The sequence below is a fragment of the Manis pentadactyla genome, chromosome 3, assembly GCF_030020395.1.
Source record: "Manis pentadactyla isolate mManPen7 chromosome 3, mManPen7.hap1, whole genome shotgun sequence".
NCBI lineage: Eukaryota > Metazoa > Chordata > Mammalia > Pholidota > Manidae > Manis > Manis pentadactyla.
In genome coordinates, this window is record NC_080021.1 from 89,945,986 (window position 1) to 89,970,333 (window position 24,348).

A 24,348-nucleotide genomic window follows, 5' to 3' on the forward strand; every position below is an offset into this window, starting at 1 on the left:
TTGTCTGAAAGGATTTGATAGAGAACCGGCTTCAGGCAGGAAGCTGTCGCCAGAGAAACCTATAGTGTAATAGGAGTAGGTGGTAGACAGGCTTCTCTGCTTAAAGTCCTCTCTGTTCCCTTGTTCTCGATGGCCCATCAACATCTGTTTGCCAAACGCCTGTTCTGTCTCATATTCCTGTGGATTGCTTTTCTTCCCTTTGAAGTCCTGCACCCCTACCCACTCTCCGTAGTTCAGGGTGACATACATACCTCATTTTGCTGTGCTGTCTTTGGAATCTCATGTTTATGTAGATTCCCCGTATGCTTAAAGTTCAATTTAATTTCTCCTTTTAATCTGCCTCTTGTCAGTTTAATTCTTAGGTCGGCCAGAAAGGCCTTGGAAGGTAGAGGAAAACTTTTCTTCCGCAACAAACGTTCGCCACAACCTCCGAAAGTTGGAAATCCCTACTCCATCTTACAGAATCGTTTTCAGGAATAAGCTTTTCTTATTACAGTTAATGAAGAGACAACTTCAGGTTTTATTTCACGTACTTCTTGGTTATTTGGGCCCGAAAGTACGTTAAGTTTGTTTCTTGTGCTTTTCTCCTGTGAACACTGAACTATATACCTTTGGAGGAGGGCGCCGACTCGCGGTTTTCGCACGCCGAGGGCCAGGTGAGCTCTGGCGCCCTGGACTTGCCGCCGCCGGGCCTCCCTGTGCCGCCGGCCGCCCGTGAAGGTCCCACTGCTCAGGCCCGAGACACCCGGGAGCACATTCCCCTAGGCCTCCGCCGGCGACGGCCAGCGGACACTACAGCAGAGCGACCGCAGGAGTCCCTCGAGAAGCGCCCAGCCACTGGGTGGGAGCTGTCACTGACTCAGCACGGGAGGGACAGGGGCGGGACTTCCGGCACGGGAGAGGCCGGGACGGGGTTTATGGAACGGGCGAGGCCGCGGCTTCCGGCGTTGCCGGAAGCGCGGGGTGTCCGGGCCACGGGGTTGCGGGGCCGCTTCAGGCCGGAGAGTCGGTGTCCTGCGCCTCCGCGTCCGGCCGGGCGCCGCGTGGCTGGGAACTGACAGCGGCAGCGCACGGCCCAGCTGGCCCTGGGCAGCAACGGGACAGGTGAGCTCCGGGCCGCCATCTTTCGCCCGGTGTGGGCGGTGGCGGCGGATGGGTCAGGGGCGAGCTGAAGGACTGGCAGCCCTCCCCCTTCCCGAGCCTGCGCCTTCCCCAGCCAGGTGGATCACGGAGGGATGGTGCTGGTGCCCGTCGCACCTGTGCCCGGATGGTGGGGTGCGGACGCCCTCGGTGTGTTTGCGGTTCGGTTGGCTTTGACCTTCGCGGCGTCCGGCACCTTCACGTACGCGCGCGGGCGCGTTCCAGATGGTGGTCCTGGCGCCCCCGGCCCGACGTCGTTGTGACTCCAGGTGCGGGGACCCCACCCCTTCGCGGGAACCGCTTTCCGTTGGCGTTCCTGAGGCCACACTGATGGCGGTGGCGGCCCGGGCTCAGAGCCCCGGCGCGGTTTGGTTCCCAGGGGCTGTTGCGATGGCGCCGCGTGAACTGGAGAGCCCGGGAAGCGCTCCCCGTCAACTCTGTGCCGGGTTTGGCGGCGGGACCCTCCCAGCCCATCAGCCCGGTGCCGGCATGAAAACTCAGCCCCTCGCCCGGTACCTGGGGTGGCGGCGGAACCCCCTCAGCCCGGTGATGGCGGAACCCCTGTCGGCCCTTCGGTCCGGTGCCACGGGTGGCGGTGGTGGACGGTTCACTTTGTACTCGCCGCGAGCTGCCACCTTGATTGAGCCCTTAACGCAGGGAAATACGAGCTCTCTGAATTCTCGCCTTGGCTTTTTTAAGGACAGAATTTTACGTTTATTGAACTTCGTCTCTGATGTGGACTCGTTCCTTGAGCCTGTGAGTTACTTTTTGGTTCCCGATGGCTCCTAGTTGAGTGCGTTCTGTGCCTTAGTCCAGATCCCTGAGAAAACGCTTAGGCAGGCTGCGTGGTGGCAGGTTTCTGAGGCGGCCTCCCTGCTGATACTTTTCAGCAATGGGTTTTGGTGTTTGAGCCTCCAGGGCGCACGGAGCAACGCTTACACAGTGAATGTTAAGAGAGACTTTATTGAACTTCTTGTGGAATTAAGTCACGTTTTATACTTTTAAATCCTACACGCAAATCATATTCTCTGTATGATTACATTCATGAAGTTAACTGCTTAAGCAAATGTGTTTCTCTTGTTAAAAGAAGAATGAAGTTCCACTGGATATGAAATTGTAGGGTCCGTTATGTCTGTCGTCGGTAATTTGCACGGGCACTCAGCACAAGAGTACGTGAGTTGGGCAGGAGAACTGTTTACATTAAATCCATTCATTTGGATGGGGCGTGGCAGATCGGATTTTTGGAGGGCACTGTTTTATACTCCTAAAAATAATGCTTTAAAAAAAAAAACCAGTCGGACATTTTATTTTCATAAACCTGTTTGACATGATCTGCTCTGTAATATTGGGTTAGTAAGAATGGTTTGAAGGAAAATAATTATCTTTTGGCATTTCGGGCTTCTGTTGTAATTTGTGTTTAGGTGAAAAATGCCAATGGAAGTAGTTTACTTTTCAACTGAAGAAGTTTTGCATTTACAATTCTGTGATCAGTTTACTAGAGTTTAGCCTGTTGAATATTTGGGAACTGCATTTCTCACGGATGTCATGAGCATTAGTTGCTATGCTTACTGGTCAGGTAAGCCTCCCAGCACCCTCCTGTAGTAGTAGTACTTCCACCTAGAGTCCTGTGCCTCTGTTGTGTCTCCATCCGATCTTGGTGTCTGCGCTTCCCTCCCTGTCTATTTTCGATCCCATGCCACATCGTTTCAGTATTTCTTTTACAAACAACTACAACTTCCTGGCCTGTCATTTCATGATTTCAACATAATTTATCAAATATTTAAGTAAGATTTATACTAACACTAGCCCATGACCTGAGGTGAATACAAAAGATACTCTAGTTCCTGGGCCAAGGGTCTGTTCTCCACAGAGTCTGGTGTGAAAGGAAGCAAGTGGTGTGCCTGTGAAGACTGATGGGGAAAAGGTGGAGGATGGGAAAGAAGAGATGAGTGAAATTTTACGAAGTTTTAAGGAAAAATTGTGATAGAGAAAGATTAACAGAAGAAAAGAAATTTGAAGGAGATTAGAGGAAGCAGAGGCACCTGCAGATCTAATTTTGCAGAATGGTGAGCCCTTGCTGAAGAAATTAGATGAAGCAGGACTTGAATTACCCAGGTAATCTTTTAGTGTTAATAATAAGTATATGGCTTAGAACCCATCTTTGAGGTGTGACTTCACAGTTTAGAAAGTTACTAAAAGATAAAATAACTCAGCATGAAAAAGTTCCATTTGATGCCAGGTTTTGGGAAACCTCTTCCAGATATATAATTTGTAGTTGTTTGAAATGTACATATTTGGTTGGAAATTACTCACTGGGGAAAGATCACCAGTGTAACTGCTGTTTTGTGCATTGACATATAAACGCATGCAAAGTACTGAACACCTTGTGGTTCATGGGAATGGGAGGGGTGAAGGCTCAGCAGAAAGGCAGAGGTTGAGGATTTTTAAAGTCACTTGTGAGGAAGACTGCCTCTTTCTTCCCAAAGGTGCAGTTGCTGGAAAAGCTAGTGGTGTGATACCTCAGAGAGAATCACTGATTCAAAAGCTGCAGTTGTAAAGTGAAAACAAGGTGGGTCCTGCAGTTTGGGGCTTTATATAACCAAGATGTGGAATCTGTAGTATGTGTTCACTTTCCAGTATGTACTTGCCAGAGTGTTTCTACTGATGAAATCTTTAGGAGAGGAAAGAGAAGCCCTTTCTTTTTTTATCTGCCTGATGTAAATGTCTAAAGATAGAGTCTCTCTGTCTGTGGCTGATTAAGACAGCTTTCACAGGGTTTTGATATTTTTGTTTTTTACAAAACATATCTTTTAAACTGCAGGGTTGCTATGGCAAGTCACTTGAGTTAATGATTTAATTGAGTTAAAGCAACTGAGACGCTTTATGAAGTTATTCAGTATGTATAATCAAAAAAGAACTATCCACTTTCTTATATTTTTATGAAAAGTATAATTTCTGGATAGGATTTCATTAAGTCAGTTTGATTTCTTGGCCGGTTTTTGTATATGGCACAGTTAAATGGTTTCTAAGTGTTTCCATTAAAAAAATTACCGAAGTACTCTTTGTGGGATCATAAGAATTGGTTAACAGTATAGATTTGTTATATTCAAACTTGTCAAATTTGATAGTAATAGTATCTTTTTTGGTCTGTATAAAATTCTACCTATTATGGATTCTGCCATTGGGAGTTTTTCTTTTTGCCTTTATTTCAGCCATCTGATTCCTGTAGCTTACATTTTCAGACCTAAATTCATTAGAAAGATTTGTTCTGTCATTTTTCAGTCAAAAATAAATTTTCTATATGTTATTTAAGGGACTGTCAGTTTTATTTTGTGTTGCCTGTTTCTACCAGTAACATTCATTATAAATTTTTAATTCTTACAAAGAAGAGGATTATGGTAAGGCAGTAGATTTGGAGCATGATGGGGCGAGAATGTCCGTCTTTACTTCACATGTAGACCTCTCCTAGATTTATAAATACAGCCCAGTTCTCTTCATTGCTAGGCCTGTATACCTCTAGCCTCCCTGTATTTCAGATGTTCAAGGCATTGCAGACATAATATGTCTAATACTTAGTTTTGATTTCTTCTTCAGATCTGCTGCCTCATCTCTACAAGCTGACCTCCATTTCATCTACCTCTTAACCTCCAAAATGAGGGCTATCCTTGGTACTTCCCTTCTTCCATACCTGCCCCTCCCACCCATACACCCCAAATCCATTCAGCCGCTCTCTTATCTTACCTTTCGTCATTATCCCCTAGAGCACTTCAGTAACTTCTGACTGGCTTCCCCATTCCTGAGTCATCTGATCTTTCCTTGTATTTTTCACACAGCAGACAGAGGGATTTTTAATGCAAATCTTGTGTCACTTGTTTGCTTAAACACGTTTACGTGACTTTTTCCTTTCAGGATAAAACCTAAAAGGTAAAAGAACAGAATCTAAGCCTGTTCCTCTCCCTTATCTTGCACCATGCTCTCCATTGTTTACTGTGTTGCAAGGCAGCCTTACCTATCTTTAATGTCTCTGATAAACCAGTATCACTCCCAGGTCACGTCATTCGCATATGCCATTCCTGTTCTTAGAATAGCTCCTTTCCTCTCCATTTTCCATATGGCTAACTCTTAACTAATTCGTCAGTCTCAGTTAAAGTGCCATTTTCTCAAAATGACCTTCTACTCTCTGGCCAACATTGTCTTTTCACAATACTCATATACGTCTTTTTCATAGTACTTAATCACCATTAGAGTTTCTGTACTAAGTTATGATGTTATGTGTTTAGTGTCTGTCTTGCTCAATGCCGAGCAACCTGAAGGGAGGGACCAAGTTTGTTCTGTTTACTACTATATTCCTAGTACATAGCCCATCTACAAACTTGAAACAGTATTTGAGGAATGAAATTAATGAAATAAGTGCTATTATCTATGCTTTAAAGGTGACAAAAGTAAGCCTTAAAGAAGGTGCTTAGGTAACTTGACCATGGTTACAGAGCTGGTCAATTATAGATGTAGCCTTCATTCATTCATTCACTTAAACATTCCTCAAATGTTTGAGGATATACTTGTGTCAGGTAACATGGTAGGCCCTATAAATACAGTAGTGAGCCCAAATAACTGTCCCAGTCCTCATGGTGTTGATGGCGTCGGGGGGAACATTGAGTAAACCACACATAAGATCTACTTAACACATGAGGGAAGGCTCATGAAGTGCTAGGATTAGTTCTGGTCAGGGGACACTGTTTTGAGGAGGTAATGTTTAACCTGAGACTTCATGATGAGAAAGAGCAGTTCTTTGAAGAGTTGTGTGGGGTACCTGAGCTTAGCTTTGTATGATTCTAAAACACATTCTTTACAGTTATGCTCTTTGGGTTTTATTCTGAGTGATTTTATTTAACTTAATTGGATTATTTGTGTCCATTTTATTCCACTAAGTGTTTGAAGTGATAAAGATGTCACTGACATTTTTTAGGGAAGCAGAATGTTATTCAGTGTATAGCCAAAATTTGTACGTGAGGTATACGCGTATGTATATGTGGTTTAATGGTGGCAGCAGGTTCTCTCATTCTCTACCCATCAAGAGCCTGGGTCTTTTTGCTCTCTGGGTGAATCTGGGCTGGCCTGTGACTTGCTTTAACAAGTAGAATAGCCAATAAAGCCATGGAAATGGGTGATTAAATAAAAACCAAATGAGAATTTTAGAGATAAAGAATATATCTCATTCAATTTTTAGGATGTTTTTTTGATCTAAATTTTATGTACCCAATGTTACAGAAAATAACTTTTAATGACTGAAATTAATGGATCTCAGAATTTGAAACCTCAACACACAGAACAGATTGACTAATTTGGATATTTTTAACCTGTTGTACAGCAAGATTTACTTTCTTGTCTTTTCTAAAAAAGGCCTACACATATATAATTTGAAGCACAAAGGATGATCTCTGGCTTTGTATTTACAGAAGATAGAGAGATGCACTTTTCCTTTTCCTTCACTGAGTACAGCTAAGAACACTGGACAGTGTATATGAAACAAAGACTGAAAGGTGGGGTGAAGAGAGTAAGTAGACTGTTGGGATGTGAGATATATTGGTACCTGAGAAATGACGCAGAGCTGAGTTCCCCAGGTTTTGTTTTTGCCTCATGTGCCAGACTTAAGCCTGGAGAAGCCAGCAGCCTAGCAACACCAAAGGGCTTAGACAAAAGGCCCCAAGGCCATGACAGGTATAGCACCAGATAGAACACTCTTAAAAAGCATTGCAGCCTATCCCCACTCTTACTGTCGAAGGGGGCAGCTAGACTCTCATGCTTGAGAAGCTGTATTGAGACAACACTGTTGCTGGGATGGTGTCAGAGACGGCCAACTGAGGACCTGGAATATTCATTCCTGCTGGGTGATAACAAAGAACAGTGTCTCTCTTCCTGCTGGGGAGGATTCAGAGATTCAGGAATTTCATCACCACTTCCTGGTAATGAGGTGTGAGGCCATGTGGGTACAGTAAGGGGTATCTCTATGTGGTCAATGGATCCTGATGGGAAACCTAACTTCCAGATCTCTACCTTTTGCATCCACCTAGTAGAAACAAGATAGCACCTTTCTTTGTCTGCTGTAGTACAAGACTTAAATCAGATCCTTTGTCTGATAACAGAATACCCAAAATGCTGAAACTTCAACTGAAAAATCACATGTTACATGAAGAACTGGAAAAATGTCAACTTGAATGAGAAAAGACAACTGACAGCAACACAGGGATGATGCAAACTTTGGAATTATTTGACAAGGATTCTAAAACAGCCATCTTAAAAATGCTTTAGTGAGCAATCGTTAACACTTGAAACAAATGAAAGAAAATCTCAGGAAAAAATAACAGAATATAAAGAAGAAACAAGGGGAAATTTTAGAATTGAAAAATACAATGAATGAAATAAAAAACTGAGTGGGTAGCTCAGAGCAGAATGGAGAGGACAGAGGAAAGATAGGACAATAGAAATTATACAGTCTGAACAACAGAAAATAGACTGAAAACAATACATGGAGTCTCAGGGACCTGTGCAACTTTAACAAGAGCACTATTATTGTTATCAGAATCCTAGGAAGATGGGCTGAATATGTATTTGAAGAAATATTGGCCGAATATTTCCCAAATTTGGCAAGTCATAAACCTAGAAATTCAAGCTCAGTGAAACCCAGATAGGTTATGCTCAAATGAAATCCATGCTAAGGTACATCATGGTATCATAGTCAAACTTCTGGAAACTAAAGATGGAAAAGCAGAGAGAGAGAAATGTCACTTTTTGTATTGTGGGAAGACAATATGAATGGCAGTGGATTTCTCATCAGAAGCCACAGAGGCCAGAAGGAAGTGGCACATTTTTCAAGTTCTGAAGGAAATGCACTATCAACTCAGAGTTGTATATACAGTGAAAATATCCTCCACATGACTTGCCACCAGCAGACCTACCCTAAAATAACAGGTAGAGGAAGTTCTCTAAACCAAAAGGAAATAACATAAAGAATGTGAACATCAGGAAGGAACAGCAAGCAATGGAAAGAGCACACATGTTGGTAAATTCGATAGATATACCTTCCCTAAGTTGTGTTTGGAGGTTGAAGCATAACTCTGATGTAGTGTTCAGTGTATGCAGAGGAAATATTTGAAGGTTTATAATATTTATAACATTATAAGTGGGGTAGGGCAAAGAGTCATAGAGGATGGTAAGGTTTCTATACTTTATCTTGAACTAGTACAGTATTGATAATCAGTAGACTGGGGTAAGTTGTGAAAATAATATGTAATATCTAGAGCAACCATTTAAAAACTATGTAAGAGAGGTAAACTCAAAACTGTAATACAGATAAATCAAAATGAAATCCTAAAAAAGGCTAAATAAACCCACAACAATGCAGAAAAAAGAAAAATGGGAGAACAATGAATCATGTGCCATGACCAAGTGGGGTTTCTTCCGAGGTTGAAAGGTTGGTAACTATTTTAAGATAATTAATGTAATTAACCTGTTGATAGGCTAAAAAAGAAAAGTGATAATGATCATATTAAGTGATACAGAACATGACAAACTTCAGCACTCATTCATGAAACTCAGAAAATGAGCAATAGAGGGGAACTTTCTCAACTTGATAAGTAGTATTTACAAAAGACCTAGCAAGTGTGTTTGCTGCCACTATTCTAATTCATCAAAGTACTGGAATTTCTAGTTACATCAATAAGATAAAAGGAAGTAAAGACATTTACAGATCAGAAAGGAAGAAATAAAACTGTCCTTTTTTTTTTTAGATGACTTAATAGTCTACACAAAAAATGCCAAAGAAGCTACAAAAAATCTTAAAACAAATAAATGAGTTCAATAATTTAGGATACTATTCTCAGTATTTAAAGAATTGTATTTTTCTATATTAGCAATTAACATGTGGAAATGGAAACAAAACAGTATCATTTAAAATTGTTCAAAAATTAAAAATGTAGATTTTGTGTTGAGAAGACATGTAGAACTTTTATACAAAAAACTGTAAAACTAAGGAAAGAAATAAAAAATGATCTAAACAAACTGGGGTATTTATTGTGTTTATCAACATAATGAACATGCCAGTTCTCTGCAAATTGATGAACAGATTTAAGCAAAATTCCTATGAAAATTCCATCAGTATTTTTGTGGGTATGGGGCAAAGGAACTATAATATCTAAGACATTTTTGAAAAGATTTAAGTGATAGGAATCACTAACTGATTTTAGGACAGAACAGTAATCAAGAATGTTATTGGCAGAGAGGGATAGATACGTAGTGGAACACAGAGAACCAAGAAATCCACATAAGTATAGCTAATATTAACCCAAACTACCTCATGAACTTAAATGTAGTCTGTAGGACTAAAATGTTTATAGTTGAAAATTTTGGGGAATTAGGGTTGATGAAAAGTTCCTAGATACGATTCTAAAAGTGTGCTCCATAGAAGAAAAATAATTGATCAAATGACTTTCATCAAAATTTAAAAGTTTTGCTCTGTGAAAAACTGTTAGGATGAAAGACAAGTGACAGACTGGGAGAAACTATTTGCAACCCATGTGTCCGACAGGTAACTCCCATGAAGAATATATAAGGAACTACACAAATGTGTAAGGAACTAAGCATGTATTTGCCTTATGCCCCAGCATTCTCACTCTTGGGGCATTTATCCAAAAGATGTGGAGCCGTTTTCACACAAAAACCTATATATTGTTCATGACTTTATTTGTATTAGTAAAAAAACTAGAAAGAACTGAGATTTTTTTGCAGTAGGTGAATGGTTAAACAAATTACAGTACAGCCATTTTGTGGAATACTAGCAATCAAAAGGAAGTAGCTGTTGATACAGGAATCAGCGTGGTTGGATCTCAAGAGTATTAAGCTCAGAATATCAAAAGGGCACTGCTTGCATTTATGTAACAATCTAAAGTGACAGGGGATAACTGGGAGATGGATGGCTGTGGGAAAGAGCTCAATAAAAAGAGGAACACTTGCAGCCTCTCATACAAAGTAAAGTGAGGATGAAGGGGATCTAAAGTTGTAGGAGAAGGAAGATACATAAATATATTACTTAAAATTACATGAACTAACATATTGGGAGGAGGGATCAATAAACAACATGAAGAGGTAAGGTCCAAAGGTAAATGGAGTTGAAGAAGGAAAATGTCATGTACAAATATGACTTAAAATTATATTAACTAAAGAGAGAGGCTTGAAGATGGCAGCATGAGAAGTGAGACAGAAACCTCCTCCCAAAACCACATATAATACAAAAATAAAGCAGATACAACTAATCCTGAAAGAGAGACTGGAAAGAAGACTGTGACAGACTACCTACATCTGGGGAAAAGCGAAGACCTTGTGAAAAGGGTAAAGTAGCAAAGCCGTGGTCCAGTGAGACCCAAGACTTCCCCCAACCCCAGTTCACTGGTGGGAGGAAGAGAACATAGTGGGGAGGGAGTAGACGCCTAGGACTGCTGAACACCCAGCCCTGGAGATCTGCTCCAGGAGCACAAACTCACATTACATGGTGCTCTGGAGATTAGTGGTGTTGGAAAGCAAAGACAGGTGGAATACTCAGAGAGATTGAGATTCCAGCTGCTTGTGGAGAACAGATACCTGCAACCAGCTGCTCCAGGACAAAAGAAAGGCAGGCACTCTGAAAGACTTCCCAACAGTGAGAGGGCTGTTAAAGGGGCAAGGATTACACAGAGCTTGCTGCTCAGGAGAAAGGACAGGTGGATAAAATCATCCTGGTGCACTCAGCCCCAGCAGGTTGGGAGCTTTCAGGAGCTTCAGGTGCTCCATCCCCATTTGGCGACACATGCTGAGGGCCCCCCACTGTGATGTGCAGCCTGATGCTCCTTCCTCCTGGTTGGCACTGGTTTGCAAACCTGTTGACCCCGCCATTGCGCCAGGCCAGACAAAAGATGGCTCTGCCTATGGCAGCTATAGGGGCTTAACGTGGAGGTTCCTCCCTGCTTGCTCCACCCACTGGCCCTGGCAATGGAGGGACGCACTGCAGCAGGGAGGCAGAAAGGAGCTTTTTCCTCCTGACAGGCACCGGCGCTGCTTGCCTGCAACCCCCGCCATCGCTCCAGAGAGTAGAGCTTTTGGGCACTAGAGGGCGCTGTCTACACAAAGTTACTCTTCCAGAGTAATCAATACAAATATGAAATGACAAAAGAACCTGGTACAACCCAAAATCCCACAAACACCTGAAAGAGAGCTAAGTGAAACTGAAATCACTAATCTTCCTGATAAAGATTTCAAAATAAAAATCATAAATATACTCACGAAGCTACAGAAAAATATTCAAGACCTCAGAGAGGAATTCAAGAAAAAGAAACTTTGGAAAATACTATATCTGAAATGAAACATACAATGGAGGGATTTAAAAGCAGATTAGATGAGGTAGAGCAGACAGTAAATGAAATAGAAATTAGAGAACAGGAATACAAAGAAGCTGAGGGACAGAGAGAAAAAAGGATCTATAGGATTGAAAGAATATTCAGAGAACTATGTGACCAACCCAAATGGAACAATACTTGCATTGTAGGGGTACCAGAAGAAGAAGAGAGAAAAAGGGGTAGAAAGTGTCTTTGGGGAGGTAATAGCTAAAAACTTCCCAAATCTGTAAAGGAGATAGTCTCTCAGGCCATGGAGGTGCACAGATCTCCTAACACAAGTGACCCAAGAAAGACAACACCAAGACATATAATAATTAAAATGGCAAAGATCAAGGATAAGGACAAACTATTAAATGCAGCCAGAGAGAAAAATAAGATCACATACAAAGGAAAATCCACCAGGGTATCTTCAGACATCTCAGCAGAAACCTTACAGGCCAGAAGGGAGTGGCATGATATATTTAATGCAATGAAACAGAAGAGCTTTGAGCAAAGAATACTGTCTCTGCCAAGATGATCATTTAAATTTAAAGAGGGATTAAACAATTTCCAAATAAGGGTTGAGGGAATTCACCATGCACAAACTGTTTCTACAGTGTATTTTGGAGGGGCTGCTATTGATGGAAGTGCTCATAAGGGTACATAGTGGACACCAGAGAAAATTAAAAACACATTAAAGGAAGTAGATAAATTAATTACTAAGGAAACATTAAATCAACTATCCATAAAGTCAGTCAAAGGATACACAAAGAGTACAGAGTATGACACCTAATATATAGAGTGGAGGAGGAAGAAAAAGGGCAGGGAAAAAAACCCCAGAACCTTTAGATTGTATTTGACATAGCATACCTAGTGAGTTAAGGTAGACTGTTAGATAGTAAAGAAGATGCTCTTGAACCTTGGGTAACCACAAATCTAAAGCCTGCAATGGCAATGAGTAGATATCAGTCAACAATCACCCTAAATGTAAATGGATCGAATGCACCAATCAAAAGACACAGAGACAGAATTGATAAAAAACAAGACCCATCAATATGTTGCCTACAAGAGACTCACTTCAAACCCAAAGACATACACAGACTAAAAGTGAAGGAATGGAAAAAGATATTTCATGCAAACAATAGGGAGATAAAAGCAGGTGTTGCAGTACTTGAATCAGACAAAATAGACTTCAAAACAGAAAGTAACAAGAGATAAAGAAGGACATTACAAAAAAAACCAACAAAAGGATATAATCATTATAAATATCTACGCACCCAAAACATATGTGAAACAAATACTAACAGAATTAAAAGAGGAAATTGAGTGCAATGCATTCTTTTCAGGAGACTTTAACACACCACTCACTCCAAAGGACAGATCAACCAGACAGAAAATAAGTAAGTACACAGAGAAACTAAACAACACATTAGAACAGGTGGACCTAACAGACATCTACAGAACTCTACACCCAAAAGAAGCAGGATACACATTTTTCTCAAGTGCACATGGAACATTTTCCAGAATACATCACATACAAGGCCACAAAAAGAGCCTCAGTAAATTCAAAAAGATTCAGATTCTACCAACCAACTTCACAGATCACAAAGACATAAAACTAGAAATGAATTGTACAAAGAAAACAAAAAGGCTCACAAACACATGGAGGCTTAACAACATGCTGCTAAATGATCAATGGATCAATGACCAAATTAAAAGAGAGATAAAGCAATATATGGAGACAAATGATAAGAACAGCACAAAGCCCCAACTTCTGTGGGACGCAGCAATAGCAGTTCTAAGAGGAAAGTATACAGCAATCTAGGCCTATTTAAAGAAGGAAGAACAATCGCAAGTGAATAGTCTAAAGTCACAATTACTGACACTAGGGAGCCAAGATGGTAGCGTGAGTAGGACAGTGGGAATCTCCTCCCAAAAACATACATTTTTGAAAATACAACAAATACAACTATCCTTAAAAGAGAGACCAGAAGACACAGGACAACAGTCAGACTACATTCACACCCACGAGAACCCAGCGCCTGGCGAAGGGGGTAAGATACAAGTCCCGGCCTGGTGGGACCCGAGCGCCCCTCACCCCAGCCTCCTGGTGGGAGGAGAGGCGTCGGAGCGGGGAGGCGCTCCTGGGACAAAGAAAAGCGAGTGCTTTTTGAAAGTCTTAAAGGGACAGGGACCCCACAGCTGGACGGAAGCATCCCGGGACACTTAGCCGAGCAGCTGGGAATCCCAGGGAACTCCAAGTGCACTAACCCCCTGGGCAACAGCTCTGAGACCCCCTCACGGCAGTAAACAGCCAAACAGCCCCCAGGTCCATTCCTCCTCTGGAGCCCCGCCATAGCAGAGTAGCAGCCTGAGGCTGGCCATGTGCACAGCAAGGGAGCTTCCTAGCTTCCTCCATAGTGGCCGGGCAAGATGCAGAGAACCAGTCTACATGCAATTGCCCAACACAAGCCGCTAGGGGTCGCTGTTGTCCCAGTATAGAAAGGCCAGGAGCAAGTGGAAAGAGTCTTGGCTCTCCCAGCTGACAGACGAGTCAATAGCATACCACTGCATCTATTAACATGAAAAGGCAAAAAAAAATTTGATCCAGACAAGATTAACCCAGACATCTTCTTCATCTTCCCCTGAGAAGGAATCTGGGGAGATAGATTTAACCAATCTTCCTGAAAAAGAATTCAAAACAAAAGTCATAACCATGCTGATGGACTTGCAGAGAAATATGTAAGAACTAAGGAGGGAGAATACAGAAATAAAACAATCTCTGGAAGGACTTCAAAGCAGAATGGACGAGATGCAAAAGACCATTAATGATCTAGAAACCAGAGAACAGGAGCACAGAGAAACTGATGCAGAGATAGATAAAAGGATCTCCAGGAATGAAAAAATATTAAGAGAACTGTGTGACTAATCGAATTGGAACAATATTCGCATCATAGGAGTACCAGAAGAAGAAGAGAGAGAAAAAGGGATAGAAAGTGTCTTTGAAGAAAAGATTGCTGAAAACTTCCCCAAACTAGGGGAGGAAATGGCCTCTCAGACCACAGAGGCACACAGAACTCCCATGACAAGGGACTCAGGGAGGGCAACACCAAGACACATAATAATTAAAATGGCAAAGATCAAAGACAAGGACAGAGTATTAAAGGCAGCCAGAGAGGAAAAAAAGTTCACCTACAAAGGAAGACCCATCAGGCTATCATCAGACTTCTCAACAGAAACCTTACAGGCCAGAAGAGAATGGCATGATATATTTAATGCAATGAAACAGAAGGGCATTGAACCAAGAATACTGTATCCAGCACGATTATCAATTAAATATGAAGGAGGGATTAAACAATTCCCAGAAAAGCAAAGGTTGAGGGAATTTGCCTCCCACAAACCACCTTTACAGGGCATCTTTCAGGGACTGCTCTAGATGGGAGCACTCCTAAAAAGAGCACAGAACAAAACACCCAACATATGAAGAACGGAGGAGGAGGAGTAAGAAGGGAGAGAAAGAATCATCAGACAGTGTTTATTATAGCTCAATAAGCGAATTAAGTTAGACAGTAAGATAGTAAAGAAGCTAACCTTGAACCTTTGGTAACCAAAAACTTAAAGCCTGCAATGGCAATAAGTACATATCTTTCAATAATCACTCTAAATGTAAATGGACTGAATGCACCAATCAAAAGACACAGAGTAATAGAATGGATAAAAAAGCAAGACCCATCTATATGCTGCTTGCAAGAGACTCACCTCAAACCCAAAGATATGCACAGATTAAGAGTCAAGGGAAGGAAAAAGATATTTCATGCAAACAACAGGGAGAAAAAAGCAGGTGTGGCAATACTAGTATCAGACAAAATAGACTTCAAAACAAAGAAAGTCACAAGAGATAAAGAAGGACATTACATAATGATAAAGGGGTCAGTCCAACAAGAGGATATAACCATTATAAATATATAAGCACTCAATACAGGAGCACCAACATATGTGAAAGAAATATTAACAGAATTAAAGGAGGATATAGAATTCAATGCATTCATTTTGGGAGACTTCAACACACCACTCACTCCAAAGGACAGATCCACCAGACAGAAAATAAGTAAGGACACAGAGGCACTGAACAACACAGTAGAACAGATGAACCTAATAGACATCTATAGAACTCTACATCCAAAAGCAACAGGATACACATTCTTAAGTGCACATGGAACATTCTCCAGAATAGACCACATACTAGGCCACAAAAAGAGCCTCAGTAAATTAAAAAAGATTGAAAACCTACCAACCAACTTTTCAGACCACAAAAGTATAAAACTAGAAATAAATTGTACAAAGAAAGCAAAAAGGCTCACAAACACATGGAGGCTTAGCAGTATGCTCCTAAATAATCAATGGATCAATGAACAAATTAAAATGGAGATCGAGCATTATATGGAAACAAATGACAACAACAACATAAAGCCCCAACTTCTATGAGACACAGCGAAAGCAGTCTTAAGAGGAAAGTACATAGCAATCCAGGCATATTTAAAGAAGGAAGAACAATCCCAAATGAATGGTCTAATGTCACAATTATCGAAATTGGAAAAAGAAGAACAAATGAGGCCTAAGGTCAGCAGAAGGAGGGACATAATAAAGATCAGAGAAGAAATAAATAAAATTGAGAAGAATAAAACAATAGAAAAAATCAATGAAACCGAGAGCTGGTTCTTGGAGAAAATAAACAAAATAGAGAACCCTCTAGCCAGACTTATTAGGAGAAAAAGAGAGTCAACATACATCAACAGAACCAGAAACGAGAAAGGAAAAATCACAACGGACCTCAGAGAAATACAAAGAATTATTAGAGAGTACTATGAAAACCTATATGCTAACAAGCTGGAAAACCTAGAAGAAATGGACAATTTCCTAGAAAAATAAAACCTTCCAAGACTGACCTAGAAAGAAACAGAAAATCTAAACAGAGCAATTACCAGCAATGAAATTGAAGTGGTGATCAAAAAACTACCCATGAACAAAACCCCTGGGCCAGATGGATTTACCTTGGAGTTTTATCAGACATACAGAGAAGATATAATACCCATTCTCCTTAAAGTTTTCCAAAAAATAGTAAGAGGAGGGAATACTCCCAAACTCTTTCTATGAAGCCAACATCACCCTAATACCAAAACCAGGCAAAGACCCCACCAAAAAGGAAAACTACAGACTGATATCCCTGATGAACATAGATGCAAAAATACTCAACAAAATGTTAGCAAACTGAATTCAAAAATACATCAGAAGGATCATACACCATGACCAAGTGGGATTAATCCCAGGGATGCAAGGTCGGTACAACATCAACATCATCCACAACATCAACAAAAAGATAGACAAAAACCACGTGATCATCTCCATAGATGCCAAAAAAGCATTCGACAAAGTTCAACATCCATTCATGATAAAAACTCTCAAGAAAATGGGTATAGAGGGCAAGAACCTCAACATAGTAAAGACCATATATGATAAACCCACAGCCAACATCATACTGAACAGTGAGAAGCTGAAAGCTTTTCCTCTGCAATAGGGAACAATACAGGGATGCCCACTCTCCCCAGTTATTCAACATAGTACTGGAGGTCCTAGCCACGGCAATTAGACAAAACAAAGAATTACATGGAATCCGGATCGGTAAAGAAGAAGTTAGACCGTCATTGTTTGCAGAAGACATGATATTGTACATAAAAAACCCTAAAGACTCCTCTCCAAAACTACTAGAAATGATATCAGAATACAGCAAAGTTGCAGGATACAAAATTAACACACAGAAATCTGTGGCTTTCCTGTACACTAGCAATGAAATAATAGAGAAATCAGGAAGACAATTCCATTCACAATAGCATCAAAAAGAATGAAATACCTAGGAATAAACCTTACCAAGGAAGTGAAAGACCTATACCCTGAAAACTGTAAGACACTCTTAAGAGAAATTAAAGAGCTCACTAACAAATGGAAACTCATCCCATTCTCCTGGCTAGGAAGAATTAATATGGTCAAAATATCCATCCTGCCCATAACAATATACAGATTCAATGCAATCCCTATCAAATTACCAACAGCATTCTTCAATGAACTGGATCAAATAGTTCAAAAATTCATATGGAAACACCAATGACCCTGAATAGCTAAAGCAATCCTGAGAAGGAAGAATAAAGTGGGGGGGATCTCACTCCCCAAGTTCAAGCTCTACTACAAAGCCACAGTAATCAAGCAATTTGGTACTGGCACAAGAACAGAGCCACAGACCAATGGAACAGAATAGAGACTCCAAACATTAACTCAAACATATATGGTCAACCAATATTCGATAAAGGGGCCATGGACATACAATGGGGAAATGACAGTCTGTTCAACAGATGGTGCTGGCAAAACTGGACAGCTACATGTAAGAGAATGAAACTGGATCACTGTCTAACCCCATACACAAAAGTAAATTCAAAATGGATCAAAGACCTGAATGTAAGTCATGAAACCATAAAACTCTTAGAAAAAAAAAAAGGCAAAAATCTCTTGGACATAAACATGAGCAACTTCTTCATGAACATATCTCCCTGGGCAAGGGAAACAAAAGCAAAATTGAACAAGTGGGACTATATCAAGCTGAAAAGCTTCTGTACAGCAAAGGACACCATGAATAGAACAAAAAGATATTCTACAGTATGGGATAATAAATTCATAAATGACATATCCGATAAAGGGTTGACATCCAAAATATATAAAGAGCTCACACACCTCAACAAACAAAAAGCAAATAATCCAATTAAAAAATGGTCAGAGGAGCTGAACAGACAGTTCTCCAAAGAAGAAATTCAAATGGCCAACAGACACATGAAAAGATGCTCCACATCGCTTGTCATCAGTGAAATGCAAATTAAAACCACAATGAGATATCACCTCACACCAGTAAGGATGTCTACCATCCAAAAGACAAACAACAACAAATGTTGGCGAGGTTGTGGGGAAAGGGGAACTCTCCTACACTGCTGGTGGGAATGTAAATTAGTTCAACCATTGTGGAAAGCACTATGGAGTTTCCTCAAAATGCTCAAAAGAGAAATACCATTTGACCCAGGAAATCCACTTCTAGGAATTTACCCTATGAATGCAGCACTCAAGTTTGAAAAAGACAGATGCACCCCTATGTTTATCGCTGTACTATTTACAATAGCCAAGATACGGAAGCAACCTAAATGTTCTTCAGTAGATGAATGGATAAAGAAGAGGTGGTACGTATACACAATGGAATATTACTCAGCTATAAGAGAAAAACAGATCTTACCATTTACAACAACATGGATGGACCTAGAGGGTATTATGCTCAGTGAAATAAGCCAGGTGGAGAAAGACAAGTACCAAATGATTTCACTCGTATGTGGAGTATAAGAACAAAGGAAAACTGAAGGAACAAAACAGCAGCAGAATCACAGAACCCAAGAATGGACTAATAGTTACCAAAGGGAAAGGGACTGGGGAGGATGGGTTTGAAGGGAGGGATAAGGGCAGGAAAAAGAAAGGCGGCATTACGATTAGCATGTATAGTGTGGGGGGGCACGGGGAGGGCTGTGCAACACAGAGGAGACAAGGCGTGATTTTACAGCATCTTACTACGTTGATGGACAGTGACTGTGAAGGGGTATGTGGGGGGGACTTGGTGAAGGGGGAAGCCTAGTGAACATAATGTCCTTCATGTAACTGTAGGTTAATGATACCAAAAAAAAAAATTAAACACTAACTAAAAAAAAAATAAATAAAGTCACAATTACTGAAACTGGAAAAAGAAGAATAAATGAGGCCAAAGTAAGCAGGAGGAGGGACATAATAAAGATCAGAGAAGAACTGAATAAAATTGAGAAGAATAAAACAATAGAAAATATTAATGAAACCAATAGCTGGTTCTTTGAGAAAATAAACAAAATAGATAAATCCCTAGCCAGGTTTGTTAAGAGAAAAAGAGAATCTACACATATAAACAGAATCAGAAATGAGAAAGGAAAAATGATTATGGACAGCACAAAGATACAAAAAATTTATTAGAGAATACTATGAAAATCTATATGCTAACAAACTGGATAACCTAGAAGAAATGGACAACTTTCTAGAAAAATACAACCTTCCAAGGCTGACCCAGGAAGAAAAAGAAAATCTGAATAGACCAATTACCAGCAATGATATTGAATTCGTAATAAAAAAACTATCTAAGAACAAAATTCCTGGACAAGATGGCTTCACCGCTGAATTCTGTTAAACATTTAGTGAAGACCTAATACCCATCCTCCTTAAAAGTTTTCCAAAAAGTGGAAGAGGAGGGAATATTTCCAAAATCATTCTATGGGGCCAGCATCACTGTAACGTGAAAGACACCACAAAAAGAAAATTATAGACCAATAGCCCTGATGAGCAAAAATGTGAAAATACTCCACAAAATATTAGCAAACCAAATTAAAAAATACATCAATAAGATCATCCATCATGATCAATGGGATTTATTCCAGGGATGCAAGGATGGTACAGTATTAAAAAATCCATCAATGTCAAACACCACATCAACAAAAAGGACAAAAATCACATGATCATCTCCATAGATGCTGAAAAAGCATTTGACAAAATTCAACATCCATTCATGATAAAACTCTAAGGAAAATGGTATAGAGGGCAAGTATTCAACATAATAAAGGCCGAATACAACAAGCCCACTGCCAACATCATATTTAACAGCGAAAAACAGAGCTTTTCCTTATATGACTGGGAACAAGACAAGGATGTCCACTCCCCCCACTTTTATTCAACATAGTTCTGGAGGTCCTAGCCACGGCAATCAGACAACACAAAGAAATAAAAGGCATCCATATTGGTAAGGAAGAAGTTAAACTGTCATTGCTTGCCGATGACATGATATTCTAGATAGAAAACCCTAAAGAATCCACTCCAAAACTACTAGAACTAATACTGAATTCATCAAAGTTTCAGGACACAAAATTAATACACAGAAATCTATTGCATTCTTATGTACTAATGAGGAACTAGAAGAAGGAGAAATTGGGAAAACAATTCTATTTACAATTGCATCATAGAGAATAAAATATCTAGAAATAAACCTAACCAAGGAGGTGAAATAACTATACCCTGAAAACTACAAGACACTCGAGGGAAATTGAAGATGACACCAATAAATGGAAATACATCCCGTGCTCATGGATAGGAAGAATTAGTGGTGTCAAAATGGCCATTCTGACCCAAAGCAATTTACAGATTCAGTGCAATCCCTCACAAAATAGCAAGAGCATTCTTCAGTGAACTAGAACAAATAGTTCTAAGATAATATGGAACCACAAAAGACCCTGAATAGCCAAAGCAATCCTGAGAAGAAAGAGTAAAGCTGGGGGGATTTCTCCCCTAGTTCAACTTCTACTATAAAGCCACAGTAATCTAGACAGCTTGGTACTAGCATAGTGGAACAGAATAGAGAGCCCAAGTATAAGCCCAAGCATATATGGTCAATTAATATACGATAAAGGAGACATGAATATACAATGGGGAAATGGCAGCCTCTTCAGCAACTGGTGTTGGCAAAACTGAACAGCTACATGTAAGACAATGAAACTGTATTATTGTCTAACCCCGTACACAAAAGTAAACTCAAAATGATCAAAGACCTGAATGTAAGTGATGAAACCATAAAACTCTTAGGAGAAAACATAGGCAAAAATCTCTTGAATATAAACATGAGCAGATTTTTTCTGAACACATCTTGGGCAAGGGAAATAAAAGCAAAAATGAGTAAGTGGGACTACATCAAACTAAAAAGCTATACAGCAAAGGATGCCATCAGTAGAAGAAGAAGTCATCCTACAGTATGGGAGAATGTACTCATAAATGACATATTTGTTAAGGGGTTAACATCCAAAATTAATATGAAGAGCTTACACTCCTCAACACCCAAAAAGCAAATAACCCTATTAAAAAATGGGTGGAGGATCTGAATACACAGTTCTCCAATGAAAATTCAGATGGCCAATAGGCACAGGGAAAGATGCTCCACATAGTTAATTATCTGGGAAATGCAAATTAAAACCACAATGAGATATCACCTCACACCAATTACAATGGCCAACATTGAGGACGAGGAACAACCAGTGCAGCTAAGGATGCAGAGAAAGGTGAACTCTTCTACACTGTTGGTGGGAATGTTAATCAATTCAATCATTGTGGAAAGCAATATGGAAATTCCTCAAAAAACTAAAAGTAGAAATACCAGTTGACCCAGGAATTCCACTCCTAGAAATTTATCCGAATAAAACAAATTCCAGACTCAGAAAGACATATGCACCCCAATGTTTACTGCAGCACTATTTACAGTAGTCAAGATATAGAAGCAACCTAAGTGTCCATCAGTAGATGAATTGATACAGATATGGTACATATACACAATGGAATATTATTAAGCCATAAGAAAAAAACCAAATCCTACTATTTGCAATAACATAGATGGAGCTAGAGGGTATTACGCTCAGTGAAATAAGCCATTCGGAGAAAGACAAGTACCAAATGATTTCCCTCATTCTTGGAGTATAAGAACAAAGCAAAACTGAAGGAACAAAACAGCAGAACACTTACTCCAAGAGGGGACTAAGGGTTACCAAAGGGAAGGGGTGGGGGAGGGTGGGTGAAGGGCATTGTGATTGGCACCCATGGGGGTCCCGGGGAAACCAGTGTAGCACAGAGAAGACAAGTTGTGACTCGGTGGCATCTTGCTACTCTGATGGACAGTGACTGTTGTGTGGTGGGGTTGGGGGCTTGATAATATGGGTGCATATAGTGACCACAATATGGCTCATGTGAAACCTTCGTAAGAATGTATATCAATGATATCTTAATGAAAAAAATTATATAAGTAGCTAGCAGTGGTACGATTATATTGGGAGGAGGAAACGATAATAGCAGGAAATGATTAGGTGATGTCCAGAATGGATATACGAAATGTTTATGTTATGTAGATATTTGGATGATTTCAAGGTTTTATGAGCACTTGAAATGTGACTAGTTCCCATTGAGACATGCTGTGAATATGAAATACACATTGAAGGTTGCAGAGGAAGCACACAGCTGTGAAATTAGTGTTTATTATGTTGACTAAAATGATATAATTTATGACATATTTGGGTTAAATCATTAAAAGTAATTTCAGCTGTTTTTACTTCATTTCATGTGGCTAGCGGAAAAATTACAGTTACATGTGTAGCTTGAATTGTATTTCTCTTGACAGCATTGCTCTAGAATCTATAGTCTAGAACATGCAGTTTGAGTCGGGGCCCTCTGAGGAGTAGACTGAGCCTAGGGAAAGTTGTTTAAGGCAGAGCTGTTCTTTATTTTAAGCCCTTTGCTATTTTATTTTCAAAATAATGAGATTTGAAGAAAAAAATTACCTCTTTAGCAAAGGCTGAGGTCTCTACCTTAAAGCATGTTAATTTGTAACATTCTAAATTACACAGTAAATGTTAACTGTTTGCTTACAAATATAAAGTTTGGAATTAAAAGTAATAATTGTCCACTATTTTACCTTCATTTCAGTTTGGCGTATCAGAAGTAAAGTACTTGTTTCTCTTGCTTTTTTTCAGGTTATTGTTGGAGTGACCAGGACATCACCTTCTAGAAGTAATGCCCACAGAAAGCGGGAGTTGTTCAACTGCTCGCCAAGCAAAACAGAAACGCAAATCTCATAGCCTTTCTATAAGAAGAACCAACAGCTCAGAGCAGGAGAGGACGGGCCTGCCAAGAGAGATGTTAGAAGGACAAGTAAGTTAGTGCTGATGCTGTTTGTAATGTTCCAGAAAGAGCCAAATATATACAGGTCTCCAAATATATATATACAGAGGAAAAGTATGGGTTACCAAAAACACAAAACAATCCCCACCCTCACCCATTGTAACCGTTTACAACTACTGTCAAATACAAGCTTACACAGACTAGATTAATGTTTTTGCAATACTTAATAATAAAAAAGTGGGTGTTTTTATTTTCTGTACAGGTGATTTGGCAGTGTAGTTTTCGGTTTTCTGTTTCTGATAGTCCCAAGAAAAGAAGAATTGGTATAGTTATAATGATCTTTTCTGTTCTTTGGTGAGTTTTTGGAACCAGATCGTTCATTAACTTTTTTGGCTTTACCCTGTGTCTGCTGTAGTGAGAGTGTCATCTGCTGTTTACTGTATTACATGTCTTTCTGATCATTTGCTATTTCCTTTGATTAAATGAACTAATATTTTATTGATAAAGGCTTATTTTGCTTATACTTTTTCTAATTCCTTTATGATGATGAAACTTAGATTTAAAAAATATTGCAAAGTGTAAATAAAGTATATGTTACAGTAAAATAAGAGAGATCTGTGTTTACATAAGTATATGTATATCTTTCATATAAATTTATAACCATTCCTTCACAATTAGAACTAATTCATTGGCCATATATTGTAGGAAAATAAGGCTTAAATCTGAGAAATTGGCTCATTTGAATGTTGGATCTTGTTAGAACTATGCTCAAGACTTGATCTCTTTGGTCTCTAGGCTGTAAGTTTTAGGAGGGCAGCAGCATGCAGTCAGAACTTAGCTGGTTGCTGCCATGTAGTGAATACTCAGAATCCTATTATTTTCTCCTAAGTGGATAAATAAGCAAAGAAGTACCTGATTCTGCTTTCTAAAAGAAATGATTACATTTTAACTTAATATTGGGAACAAAACCATTAAGGAGCCTTCAAAATGGCTT

At 39.9% G+C, this 24,348-nt stretch overlaps 1 protein-coding gene across 3 annotated transcripts in view; it reads left to right on the top strand.

Moving 5' to 3' along the window:
• The first annotated feature begins 965 nt into the window (after positions 1-965).
• The window catches only part of WDR37 (WD repeat domain 37), an 80,323-nt gene continuing 56,940 nt past the window's right edge, over positions 966-24,348 (top strand). For 2 of the 3 annotated variants that reach the window (XM_036910759.2, XM_057498105.1), the window contains exons 1-3: positions 971-1,104; positions 1,221-1,409; positions 23,207-23,384. In XM_036910759.2, the coding sequence (XP_036766654.1) occupies positions 23,247-23,384 (138 nt within the window). In that variant the 5' untranslated portion in view covers positions 971-1,104; positions 1,221-1,409; positions 23,207-23,246. Of the gene's footprint in view, positions 1,105-1,220; positions 1,410-23,206; positions 23,385-24,348 lie in introns of all 3 variants that reach the window. The other variant, XM_036910749.2, reaches the window with a different exon arrangement.